The sequence below is a fragment of the Cibotium barometz genome, chromosome 36, assembly GCF_041138505.1.
Source record: "Cibotium barometz isolate CiBa-2024 chromosome 36, ASM4113850v1, whole genome shotgun sequence".
Lineage (NCBI taxonomy): Eukaryota > Viridiplantae > Streptophyta > Polypodiopsida > Cyatheales > Cibotiaceae > Cibotium > Cibotium barometz.
Genome location: NC_141081.1, coordinates 18,078,393 through 18,092,224, shown reverse-complemented (window position 1 = coordinate 18,092,224; position 13,832 = coordinate 18,078,393). Strand labels below are relative to the sequence as shown.

The 13,832-nt window shown below is 44.8% G+C and overlaps 1 protein-coding gene across 5 annotated transcripts in view; it reads left to right on the top strand.

The window, feature by feature from the left end:
• The window catches only part of LOC147617562 (uncharacterized), a 74,654-nt gene that overhangs the window by 25,000 nt on the left and 35,822 nt on the right, over positions 1–13,832 (top strand). For 4 of the 5 annotated variants that reach the window (XM_086775839.1, XM_086775837.1, XM_086775840.1 and 1 more), the window contains exons 8-9: positions 3,636–4,060; positions 4,336–4,522. The exons of the other annotated variant lie outside the window; for it this stretch is intronic. In XM_086775839.1, coding sequence (XP_086631965.1) covers positions 3,636–4,060; positions 4,336–4,522 — 612 coding nt within the window. The remainder of the gene's footprint in view (positions 1–3,635; positions 4,061–4,335; positions 4,523–13,832) is intronic. 5 annotated transcript variants of the gene reach the window in all.

The following is a 13,832-nucleotide window of genomic DNA, read 5'->3' as shown; positions in this document are numbered from 1 at the left end:
TCTCTATGTCTACGCAGCTCTAGTAAGTACAATCCGAGGCATCTGTGATCCTGGTATCTCATGACTCTAGAAAGTGGTCCAAAGCCCTCTCTGAACAGGTAGTGAAAACGGCCTCGTATCTCATAATATACTGGACAGTGATATATGTAATGTAACTCTGTCTCTGGCTCCATCTGGCACAGCTGACAAATCCTGGCCTCAGCTGGTACTCCCCTGAATCTGCCAGTCTCAATCTCTAGCTGGTGTGAGGATGTGCGCATCTGACCAATAGCACACCGTACCCCATGAGAAAGATGAGTATGCATGTAGCTGGGTCTAATCACAAACCCATCCTCTGTGAGCTGGAGAAGATGATCTCTATAGAAAGCCATCTTCGTACCAAGCTCGTGTGTCGGTTGTATCCATGTCCTCCTAGTGTCCAGCTGAGTCAAGTCCTGCCTGATAAGTCTTGTAATCTCTGCCCGTGTGAGAGGGAGGGAGGGTGCATCCAGGGAGTACTGAAATGGAGGTAGCCTGTCCATACTAAAGCCATGCAGTTGGAACCAAGCTGTCATCTGTGCATACCAACATGATCCGTCTCCCTGTGATGCCAACTGTCGTGAAGACTCCAGGGCTAAGCGAGCATATCTGTCTCTAGGGAGAGCCCAAGTGCTATGTATAAAGGAGACTGATCGAGTGAGTGCCTCTACTACCAATGGGGGGGCAGCCATCTCTGCACGGATAATATCATGTGGTACGGAGGCCTTGGCCCTAATCATCCGGGAAATCATAGAAACCAAGGACCTCTCCATACGTCTCCATCCATCAGTGCTACCAGCTCGGCTGTGGTGATCCATTGAGGGTCCCCATATCTCCACTCCATATAGCATGGCTGAAGTGACCAAAGTGTCAAAGAGTCAGAGCTTTGTTCGAGGTTCCTGAAACTGAACCTGCGAACACATCCTCTCTAGTCTCCCCAATGCTGCATAAGCTCTGGTCAATCTGGTCTCCGCTGCTCTCCTCAAGGAAAATAGTGGGCCACTAAAAACCACACCAAGGTAAGTATATGCATCTGTATACTCCACTGTCTCCTGACCATATGTAAAGGTGGGCATTGACCTCCTAACCCACTGTGCTGTGGTGTTAAACACCATGACCTTGGTTTTACCAAGGTTAACAGACAATCCACTGTCCTCTGCAAACATGTGCAATGCATCCAAATGATGCTGCATCCCCTCTGGAGAATCTGAGATGAGCACAATATCATCAGCATACAATAACAACGGAATCCATGTCCCTGCTAGTTGTGCTCCTCTGTCACCCTCCCGCTCTACATAGTCCGAAACCTCATCCACATACATCCCAAATAAGGTGGGGGAAAGGGGGCAGCCCTGTTTCACCCCAATAGTGGAGTGAACCATCTTAGATATACCTTGGGTAGTACGTACCTGCCCCACAACTGTCCTGTATAAAGCCATGATTCCCCAAATCAGCTCTGTGGGCACTCCCATCTCCTGTAGTCTGCGCATCAGTCTGGCTCTCGGTACTGTGTCAAAAGCTTTGCGGAAATCCACAAAGCAACAATAAATCCTCCTGCCATATAATCTGCCCTCCTCAATAATAGCTCTGAGTGTCAAGATATGGTCAAGAGTGGAGAAACCTCTCCTGAACCCTGCCTGCCCTGATGCACGTATGCCCTCTCTCTCTGCCCATCTACTCAACTCCTGCTCAAGAATAGATGCATATAATCTAGCCAATGTGTGACCAATCATGATGGTACGATAATTCCCAGGAAGCATGGGATCCCCTGACTTGAAGATAGGCACAATCGTGGACATATTCCAAGTCTCAGGAAAACCCTCACACATGGCTCGGTTAAACATCATAGCAATAAGCTCTGCAAGCATATCTCTGGCATGAATAAAGTGCTCTGCTACCAAACCATCATGATCATATGCTCTCCCAGTCCTCATCCTGTCAATAGCTTTCCTTACCATCTCAGCAGTAAAGAAAGCACATGTCTCTGGGCATGGCTCCGATGGGTCTGGCAAGGGCGGCTGTCCTGGTGCTGTGTACAAGGATGCTGCATACTCACCCCAAATCTCTGTGGAGGTAATGGCTGGTGATGGTGAATGCTCATGGAATAGTCTCCATGCCTCGCCTGAGTCCTGACTCATAAATAACTGGTAGAAATCCCTCTCTAATTGAGCAAGATAAGCCCTCTTCTTCCGTCGCACTAGGTGCCGGAAGGTAATCCGTGACTGTCTGTGAGTGGTAACACCCATGAGCACCTCTCTCTGTAATCTGATCCTCATCTCTCTGCACTTCTCATCATACCAACTGTTCTGGGGCATGTTCCTAGATCGTCTCCGTGTAGGCTGACTATGGGGATATGCCTCTGATGCTGCAGCATGAAGCGTCTCTATCAATATCTGAGTGAGCTCGTCTAATGGCCGTCCCGACTCCTCGGCACATAGGCGTCTGTATATCTCATCCGTGTATACGGTGTCAGTCTCCCTCGTAAAGGTATAACGAGTGTGTGTGGAGACCTGTCCCAATGGAGCGGTGCTGAATTGAAATGTGAGAGTGAAGGACAAGATAGTATGATCCACTGCTATTCCAACCGGCCTAGTGCCTACCATAAAATCCTGAAAAGAGGGAATGAGACTGGGCTGAGCCATAACATAGTCCACTGTACTAGCACCATGCCGATGTGGAAAGCTAGTGAAACCGCCCGATGTCGGGAATCTCTGTAGGCCATTCAGGATGGCCAATCCATGTGCAGTCCCCATGTCTATCAAATACCGCCCATACGCTGTATGTTCCTCATCCTGTGAGAGTCTAGATAGGCCCATATCCCTAACATCAAGCTGCCTCAACATCTCCTCTGAGGTATCATAAAATACTGTCTGGTTATGGGTGGTCCTAGCATTGAAGTCCCCCAAGAGAATGATGTCACCATCCTTGGAGAACTCCCAAATGTCATCATCCAAAATAGAAAAGGGAGACTGCCCGCTAGGTGATGCATACACTTATGTACTAGGAGCAAAATAGCATATAGCAATGTAGAGATATCTGCCGGTCTCTGCCCTCAGTCTAACCCACATGTACCTAGCCTGCTCATCTCTGCGGACTATATGTATCAGTGGCTGTAGCTCCTCTCTAAACAATACTGCCACTCCTCCTGAGCCCCGTCCTCTATGCTCTGAACGAGTCTCCTGTCTACAAGCTGTCTCCCATCGGTATCCACTAACATGTGGCATGGACTGTCCAGGAGCCTGATGCATCTCACAGTAGAAGATGATGTCCCTCCCAGTGAAACTATCCTCAAAAGCCCCTACATCAAGGCGTAGAGATCCATTACAATTCCAAGTAGCAACTTTGAGTGTAGTCCCATAGGTCTCGCGTCGTCATGAAACTTTTCTAGTAGATTTTGAGTGAGGTTGAAGTGTGGTCTTGCGGTTTTCGAGATTTGAAATCAACATGGATATTTTACTCTGTGAGAGACTGGACTAACCAAGTTTATGGAACAGACTCGCATGAAAATTCTTTACTTAATCTCCACTTCATATTACCACTTGTTCATTTGAAAAAACTGAATGAAATGGCGAAGTGTTTGATATTGTTTAACCAAAACCATGTCTACAATGGTGTAGGCTTGTATACGAGAAGTTTGGCGAGCATGGTTGCTTGCAATCATTGCAGACAAGAAGTACCATGATGCCTTACAGCACAGGAAAGGATCATGTATGCGTAAAACGCTATCTAAGTGGAAAAACTTACTGGGAATGGGGAAACTAAGTGCCGATGACGAGAAGCAGCTCACTGAGCTAGCTAAGATGTTTTGGAGAAATTGTGTTTGCAGGAGGGTTTTTAAAAGTTGGCTGTGGTGGATAGATTTTTTGTCTAAGCCAAGGAAGACAAGATTATCAGATGTTCGAGATCGTATGAACAGACTTATTATGAGGCAAAGCATTGCTGCATGGAGATTCTTAATTCGCCTGTCTCGTGCAAGACAATTGAAATTAATGCAAGCTTGCTCCAAGGAAAAGCTTTGGCGTCAAAGGAGGATTTTTCACAGGTTAGGACAAAAACTAGCCTTCATTGCGACATCTTGTTCAAGATGATACATTCTTATCATGACATTTTATATATATTTAAAAGGACTCTTTAATTGGTACAAGCTTCGCACACATTAAACCGTCTACCTATATTTCCTGTAAGCTTCATCACATTTCAAAGTGTATGTGAGGAAAGGTCAGTTGTGTCAAGTGCTATCAGAAAACTGGATTTTGCCCTGATGTATACTCTACAAGAGTTTTTGACATTTGGTCAAATACTGGCGGGTTTATACAGGTGGCAAGAGGGCATACTTGTGCTGAGATATGAAAGACTCCTGATAGAGAAAGCCTTGCAATTCAGAAACTTCTGCAGTTACCGTGTTGCAGTAAAATGTTGGTGCAAATTCATACAATTGAGAAGACATAGAAAGACCTCACAAGCTTTGGCCTTTAGGCACTATATTTGGAGCCTTCAGTTGAAGGTAAGATAATTAAGATGATGTTTTTTTGTTCCATCTTCATTCTATTCTATCAGCAGTTTGATTTTTCATGAAAACTTTCCTCTTGAGCTCCGTTGCATCCTCCATCAGTTCCCACGAGAATAAAGTGAAGTATTCCTATGAGCATTCCATGCATACCAATAGCCTACAGTGAGCCTACAGTGAGCCTACAGTGAGACACTTGCATGAGAGAGCACTCCCAGCCAGTGAGATGACCAGAGCTAGATGCATAGACAGACACTCCTCCTGTGTCATGTGCACACATGGACATGGCAGCTTTCCAGGATAAAACCTGATAAACATTAGGGTTAGGGAATTAGCTAGGCTCAAGAGAATGCAGAAGAACCCTTGGAAGGACAAGATGGCTGTCGGCCTGTATCTGTTGCTGGCCGACAGATGACTCGCATCAGGTCGGGTGAGTCCTTTGCTGCTGGCCAACAGCAGGTTGGCCAGGTCCTATGCATGATGGGAGCCTTTAAAAGCCTAAGCAAGGCATGTTTGTTATTCATCACATCTCCCTCTTGGAAATAGGTCTAGAATAGAACCCTTGAGGTCTAGATTAGGATTTTGGGGTTGCTAAAGGCAGCCAACAACTTGTACCTTTTCGTACTCTATGAATTACTGAATATACAGCCATATCTCTCTCTCTCTCTCTCTCTCTCTCTCTCTCTCTCTCTCTCGTGCTTAGGCTGAAAGAAGACTCCCAGAGCTGTATACTTCTTTCTCCTAGAGCATTGGAGTGTGCCAAGCTTGAGAGTCAGACGATGAGGAAATGCAAGAAAACTAGATCATGGCACACATAAAGAGACCCCATACGGAATTACGAGTTTCCCCTTCAAATAGTTAGGTCCTGCTAGATGCCCTTGGACAACATGCATAGTGCATTAGAGGCCCATAGCTTCGCAAAAGAATATCACCCTGCAGGTGACGCTACACCCAAACATATATTCTTCCACAATAACAGGAGGGTCATTTTTGATCTTATGGAAATGCTTAAGTTTGAATTCCTCTTTCATCCATCATTGGAAGTAGTCTTGAGACAGCTGTGTAAACTTGTCAGGCTTTGACACATGGCACCTTTGGTGACCATCACCTACTCGGCATACTTGTTTCCATTTTCCATTTACTTTATGCCATATGCATCTTCCACATCAGTATGGAATCATATTGTATAAATATTTGTCTCATGGGCCACTTTGGCCCCATATTTACAAAAAGTAGATGGCTGTAGGTATGCTAAAGCACCTTAGCACTGACAAGGATGATAAACCATGGCCTCTCGAGTCTCCATAGACACATTACCATGATTTCAATACCAGGGGCTGTCACCAGCCTGGACATTTCCCAGTATGAAAGAGGTTTGGTGGACTCTAGGATGTCTAAATATTTGGAAAGTACAAGCTTTGGGAATGGGGGATTATCCTAGAATTCAAAGGACCACACTCCTAAAATTTAGGAGAGTTGCTATTTTTGGCCCAACTTCGATGGAAATTTTGTTCGCGTCATTACATCTGGAATTGAGCAGATACCAAGAGTTGGCAAAGTGCCTATGACAGAATGTCTGCTAGTTGGGATATTTTTAGAGGTAAAGATTATGGGAGAACCCATCTCTTAGATTGGGACATGTGGCAAGAAAGTGGATCAAAGTGAGACAAAGTGGCCTCACACTTGTCACTCCAGCTATTGTGGCTCTCCACTTGTGCATTTCTACAGCCTATGTTCCGGCTTGGTACCCTCGTGTTGGGTTGTGTTATGGCATTTGTATATGGATAATCCGGCATCTCCTGTGGGGAGAGTAAGGCCCTCAAAGCTTGTACATGATATTATTCTCCTTGGGTAATAAAATACTCCAAGGGAGGGGTCGGCCCATTCCGGCCTCTATGCGGTGTCACATGTGCAAGCTCCATTTTCAGCATTTGTGGATGTTTTGTCCAGCTTTATGTTTTATGCAAAGTGATGATGGATATGTGTTAAGACTGTGGCCATGTTTTAATGTTTTAATATGCATTGATGGTATCAACAAGTGTGCCAAAGGCCCTAGTCCCCTGGGCATCCTGGAGTTACAGGGGCAGACACAAGTTCTACGCAGCGAGAAACTGCAGTGTTTTTCAGACATGATTTCTGGTAGATTTTTGGTAGACATGCATCTATACAACATAGATACAGCCAGAGCTCCGTAGAGTGAGCTTATACTGAGATGAGCACTTGCTGCTTATGGTAGATGGGTTTATCCAGATGCCCAAATACTTGGAACTGACATCTCTTTTGCAATTAAAATCTCTGTAGTTCAAAATAGAGTGCCATCACACAGGCTCCACATACAAAATAGGAGAAAGCACGCACACATAAAAGAACCAAGAGTCATGTATGCTTTTTTGTTGATATGCATGAGGTTGAGATTGAGGATCATGCCATCCTTTGATGCCAAGCGTACTTTGAAATTAAAGATGCCTTTTGAGAGAGGGGTTTGGTCACTCTCGATGGGTCATAGAATATGTGAGGACCAAAAGATGTGTGGCATCATTTCTGGATTAGATACAAAGGCATACATATAGACTTATGGCAGCATAGGGAAGATGATGAAACTAGAGTGAGACATTGAACATTGACTAGCGTAAAGGTAGGGGGCCAGTTGTTGAGGAGTAGACATAGAGGCACTCAAAAAGAACACGACGCAGGAGACCTCCGCCACAGGGAGTCCAAGTCCTTGTCACAACCTTGAGAGCATTTTCTGCCTCTAAACACCGTTGGATGAAAGCCCATGTATCAAGTGTCTCCAAGACCACATCCAGTCAGAGCAGGTCGCAAGGGAAACAAAGGCGTAAAGGTAGGGGGCCAGTTGTCGAGGAGTAGACATAGAGGCACTCAAAAAGAGCAAGATGCGAGAGACCTCCGCCACAGGGAGTCCTAGTCCTTGTCACAACCTTGAGAGTGTTTGCTGCCTCTAAGCACCATTGGACCAAAGCCCACGTATCAAAGATCTCCAAGACCACATCCAGTCAGAGGAGATTGCAAGGGAAACAAAGGGCTTTAAGAAGTGTGAAGGGATCAACACAGCCCCTCAGAAGACAATATTCTAATGCCTCTTTGACAAAGAGCAAGCTCACTGCCCTACAAGAGGAGCGTTTGGAGAATATTAATCAAAGTCTAGCATTGTTGATGTGACATTCATATGCTCCTTCCACATCACATCTCTACTTCTTCTTCATCTTTTATTACAATAGCTCTAGGGGATGCTTTAGGGATGCAACATGCCAAAGCTTCCCTTTGTGGGTGCTTTGGCCTTGCCAAGAAGACCATGCAGTAATCACTTTATTGTACCAAATTCAGCAAGATTGAGGGCTTAAAATAGTCGAACAAATTGAAAGGTGCAAAGATATGGATCATAGAGGAATTAAACTCACTGCAACTCAAGCAGAAGATTGCAAAAATTAGCCAAAGTCAGAGTAGCTTGGAAAGAAAGCAAGTCATGTGAACAAAACAATCACGATGCTCTATGGACTTCAAGATAGCCCCCATGTATGCCGATATGGTTGAGGAAAGAATTTAAAAAAATTCTTCTTCTTATTATCCACCGACAGTTTATATGGTTCACTATTGATGAAACAGGAAATTTTCAAGGATTTAATATGCTTTTCTTCGAAATAACTCTCTGGAAGAAATACATGCTCAAAGCTGTCTCACAAAAGACTGTTGATATGGAATGCTGAATTGTTAGACAGAGAGTGGTTTGCCTTAACTACCATGAAGATCAAGAAGCATGCCAAGGTTGCACTCACACCTTCCATTCACCCACTAGACGGAAGGAATGACAGCCCAAGGTTGAACAAGGGTTTATGTAGCAGGCACAACAAAAGGTCACAGCATATGCTAAGTTTTGGCAAAATGTATACATGAAGTTGTAGGGGGCTTTATCCTAAGAAAATGCATGAACACTGCAAGAAGCTCTACCCTCTGTTGGGTAGAGAGGGGAGCAACAGCAATAGCAACACACACACAAGCAAGTACACAGTCGTGTTAGCTTGTGAGAGAAAAAGGCACGTAACTCAATGTTGGTTGTACCAAAATGAAAGCGCAATAACATGATAAAATAACACACACTAAGTGGCTTAGGGTGTGTTTCTGTGCACGGGGAAAAACCCCTCCTAAGGAGAGTAAAAAGTGCCCCGGCTATCCTACGGTGTTCACACATCCCATGAATAATCTCCACAACTCCTATAGCGTTGTCCATGAAGAAAACCATGGAAAAGCTCTTTCTCGCAAGAAAACTAATATAAAACCTATTTTAATGATTTTTGGGCGATAAAAACATCCAAAAAGCAGTTTTTAGGGTTTTTGGAGCAATTTTAGGGTTTTGAAATTTCTAGGGTTTCTGAAATTTCTGTCCATACAGATCCATACATGTTCGTACATGCATCCGTATTGCCCATGCATATGCCCATACAAGTCTAGGACTGACCGTACATCTGAAAAGCATGTTGGAGAAGGTGTTGATGGCGAAGAAGAAGCTCTTCATGATCATATGATGTCCACACACTCTCCACGATCTCCTTCAATCTTCAATGATCTTGTTCATGGTACTACAAGAGAAGTCCAATCCTTTTTATACTTGTAAGACATCCTGCTTTTTGCCAAAAAGGCTTCATGCTTTTGCTTTGCCTTTGTAAGCTTTGCTTTTCTCTTTTTACTTTTATTAATAAAATATTACTCAACTTTTGGTGCTTTGCTTTTCTGGCTTTAAGGCCTTGCTTTTTGGCCTTAGAGATGCTTTTTGAGAAAGCACCTTTTAGCTTTTTGGTCCAGCTTAGTCTGCTCTTTCCAATGGTGCCCTTGGCTTGCGGTCAACCCTGTTTGACTTTTTGCTTTTTCCTTGCTTTTTGACCAAGAATGGTGCTTTTTCTTAATCAGTACCTTATGGACCTTGTCTCGATGTCTTCTTCCACTTGTCTGGTGTCCGGGCATGGATTTCATCGTGTGAAATAGAGCTAGGAGGACCAAATAGTTACAATTCACACACCCCTGCTTGTGACATAGATGTCAACAAATCCCCCTGGAGTGATAGGTTGATCAATCTCCAAAAGGCAATAAGTCCAAAGCTTTGTGAAAAACTTCAAATAACACACACTAAGTGGCTTAGGGTGTATTTCTGTGCACGGGGAAAAAACCCCTCCTAAGGAGAGTAAAAAGTGCCCCGACTATCCTACGGTGTTCACACACCGCTGCTTGTGACATAGATGTCAACAAACTCCTCTGGAGTGATAGGTTGACCAGTCTCCAAAAGGCAATAAGTCCAAAGGTTTGTGAAAAACTTTAAACTTTTCACGAGCAAGAGCCTTCGTGAATAAATCTGCCATGTTATCATGTGTAGGCACATATACCAAGCTGACTTCTCTTGCTGATAATCTTTCCGTGTCTTAGTGATAATGCACCTCAATGTGCTTAGTTTGAGCATGGAACATTGGGTTTTTTGCAACTGCCAATGCGCTCTGACCTTAGTGAAAATGGTAAGGCGTCTAAGCCAGACACACTCAATTGTAGCTATAGAAGAAGTCATGTACTCAAGCTTCACAACTGGAAGTGGCCACTATTGGCTGCTTCTTGCTGAGCCCTTATATACATGAATCACCAAGACGAAAGCAAAAGCCGCTAGTGGACACTCGCATGTTGTAACATCCAACCCAATCTGAATTTGTAAAGGCATGCAATTGTGAATCACCCTCTGTGGGATGGAACATTCGGAGGTGCTGAGTGTCCTGTAAGTAGCGAAAAACCTGCATGACAGCCAGCCAGTGCTTGGAGCTTGGGCTATGCATAAACCTGCTCAATTAAGAGACCCCAAACAGAATGTTTGGCCTCGTGTTGCATAAATAAATCAAGCAACCAACAACTTGCTGATATAATGTATGATCATAAGGCTCTCGAGAATCTTGAATGCTAAACCTTGCACACGTCTCAATTGGTGTAGACACAAGTTTACAATCCTCAAGATTAAACCTTTTAAGTATTCTCTGTATGTAATTTGACTGCATCATGACTATGCCATCTGCACGGTGTAAAAACCGAATGCCCAAATAAAAATGCAATTGGCCCAGATTTGATATCTCAAATGATCAGCTTTGAAAGCTGAAATTTGTTCCTCCCTAGTCCTTTGCACATAGAGGGTACTCTCAATAGGATTGTTGCGGAAACCATGTGCAACCAAGTATGCATGTATCTTTTCATACCATGCCCTAGGAGCTTGCTCAAGGCCATATAAGGCTTTCTTGAGTTTGCATACTTTGCTTTCTTGCCCCTTTTGTACAAAATCATGAGGCTGAGATACTTATACCTCTCGTGCAAGTCACCATTCAAGAAAGCAGTTTTGATGTCCAACTGATGTACATGCCATCCATGATGTGCTGCCAATGCAATGATGGACCGAATGGTGGCCATACGAGATGTGCGTGCAAAAGTTATTGGCATATATGCGATGAGCAGTGCCACATGTGAACATGGGCTAACCAAGGGCAATTTTCTCCCTTTGGGTTTTCCCTCTTGGATATTAGGTGTGAAAGGACACCACTCATTTATGGTATTTTGATATTGTGCAGTCAACCCCCAAGCTCCACACACTTTTGTATCCTATCTTCTTTGAGCATCAATCACCATCTCTCCCACTCTTGAGTGTGCTTGCTGTAGTGTTTTCTGCGTGTCTCTGTTTCTGTGAAACCCTAACCTAATCGTGGTATCAGAGCGAGGTTCCCCTTATCCTCGTCTCTCTTTGCAGTTCTGTCCTCGAGGCGCGTAATTCCATCCGCGGGGGCTCTTCCGTCTGCATCACTTTGCTCTCCTGTGCCGCCATTGGCGCTCAGCCCTTCCGCCGCCTGCTTCGGCCTCCAAACGCGGCGGCGCTGATGGGGAGGGCTCCACCACTGCCCAGCCCACAGGCTGAGCTCACACCACAGTGGGCGGCGCTTGGCTGAGCTCCACCACACTTGTGGCTTACCTGTGGCTTACGTGGCACATGCCACTTTCCGTCGCCGTATCAGTTCCGTCCGGCGTCCTCACCGTCGATCGGCCGTCTTCGTACACTCAGACGTCGTCGTTGCCGGTGACCATCTTCGTGCACTCCGACACCATTGACACTGTGCTCGAGCCCACAGTTGCTGTTGCTGGCCCTGTCGCTTGAGTCTTCTGCGGCCCGCTTGAGACGCCGCTGCCTGAGCTCCTGCCTAAGACGCCCCGATTGTGTCTCCCGCACCGTCGCCTTTTCTCCTACATGCGCCCATGCCATCTGCAACTTCTACATGTGTCGCCTGCAGCAGCGGGAGCTGTATGCACATTCTCTTGCATTGTGGGCTAGAGTCTTTGCACACTTCAACGTGCCATCTACTGGCCAGAGGCCATCGCCAAAGTCTACGGTCTACACACAACTTCTTCAACAGGCGTCTCTGCAAAAATCAAGGTTCCACCAGGTACTGATTTTTTGGTTCAGTTCAAGGGGCTTTTGTACATTTCTTGCTTCATTGCAAAAATCAGGTGGTGCAGGCAGCAGTGCAGGGCAGCATTGGGGTGCAGGACATTGAGAAAATTTGGGGATTTTTCAAAATTTGAGCTTAATTGCACAACTGCAGTTACAAGACAGAGACTTTTGGGGCTTTTTTAAAATTAGTGCTTAATTGCACAATTAAAGCTCATTGGTACATAGATTTTTGGGGCTTATGTAAATTATGTGCAATTGACACTTAAATCAACCCATTGGTGCTAAGAAATTTGGGGATTTTCAGCATTGCTTATTTGCAGCCTTGTATTCGGGGCAAAACATTTGCATAGGACTTTGTGGTTGCCTGGCAATGCACTGCAGTGCGTTGGGATTTTGCTTGCAGGTGTTTTTTTTACAGCATATTTGGTTGCACGTGTTTGCATCTCTCTTGCAAGAAATTTCAGCACATGGATGGAATTACAACCGATATATTCGGGATTTTGTCCCAAGAGGACAAATTGGATGGCAGTAATTACTCCCTCTGGAGTTTCATGGCCTGAAATCTTCTTGTGGCCAAAGGATTATGAGGTTATGTGTGAGGTGAAGATATACGCCCTGTTGACATAGCACCTAACACGCCTGGTTGTGGTGCTCAACAAGCTGCAGTATCCACTCCTCCCTCACAGGAGCAGAAGAGATGGGATACGATGCCCAAGCGATGGCTTTGATTGCTTTGTTAATAAAGCTATCAATCATACCGCATATTCGGTCTTGCAGGACCTGACGGCGGCAAGCTTGGGATGTACTTGAAACCATGTATTAAGGCAAAGAATGAGGCCATGGTTGCATTTCTCAAGAAAGAGCTTGAGAACTTGGATATGAATGAAGGTGATAGTATGGCTGATCATCTTACGAAGATCCAGGATCTTCGGGAGCAGCTACTCAATATTGATGAGGTCATTTCCGAAAAGGAGTTGGTTTCCAGGACACTATCATCTTTGCCAGAAACCTACTTGAACTTCCACACATTGCTCACTCTATCTATGCAGGGAAACCCGGAACCAATCTTGTTTAAAGAGTTGGTTGGTTTGTTACTAGAGGAGGAGCATAATCGGAAGAACAAATCTTCCAGCATGCGTGGTGATGGGGCTTTTGTTGCCCAAGACAAGGCCAAGGGAAAAGCCAAACACAGTTTTCAGCCAAAGGCTGATTGGGGACAGCCTTCACAAAAGGCTAAAAATGATGCAGGCAAGTCCAAGAAAAAGGGGAAATGTCACTACTGCAAGAAGCCAGGTCATTACTTGAATGAGTGTCGAAAGAGGCTTGCAAAGAAGAAGAAAAAGGAAAGCGGCATGGTTGTAGATTCTTCTTCATCACCTGCAGGGAAAGATGATGCATCATTAAATCTCGTACAAGACTTTTCGGACTTTCCTTACTTGTAGTTATGATACATCATTGGAGCATATGTTTCTCAGTGTCAATGAAAGACATGACACACGGTCATTTGACAGTGGTGCTTCTAAACACATTACCTCACAGAGGGATTTGTATAAGAAGCTTATGGTTGTCCTTGAAGGCAAGCGGGTAACATGTGCAAACAATTCTTCTTATCCAGTTTAGGGTGTTGGTGAGGTGATCCTCACAATAGCATATGGTGCAGAATTATGTCTTCCATATGTATTGTATGTGCTAGGGATTAAGGAGAACTTGCTATCCGTGTGGTTACCACTCTTATTGCATGAGGCATAATTGTGGCATGTCAGGTTTGGGCATGTGAATTATGGCAGTTTGATGCTATTGCAAAGGCATAAAATGGTACAGGATATGCCT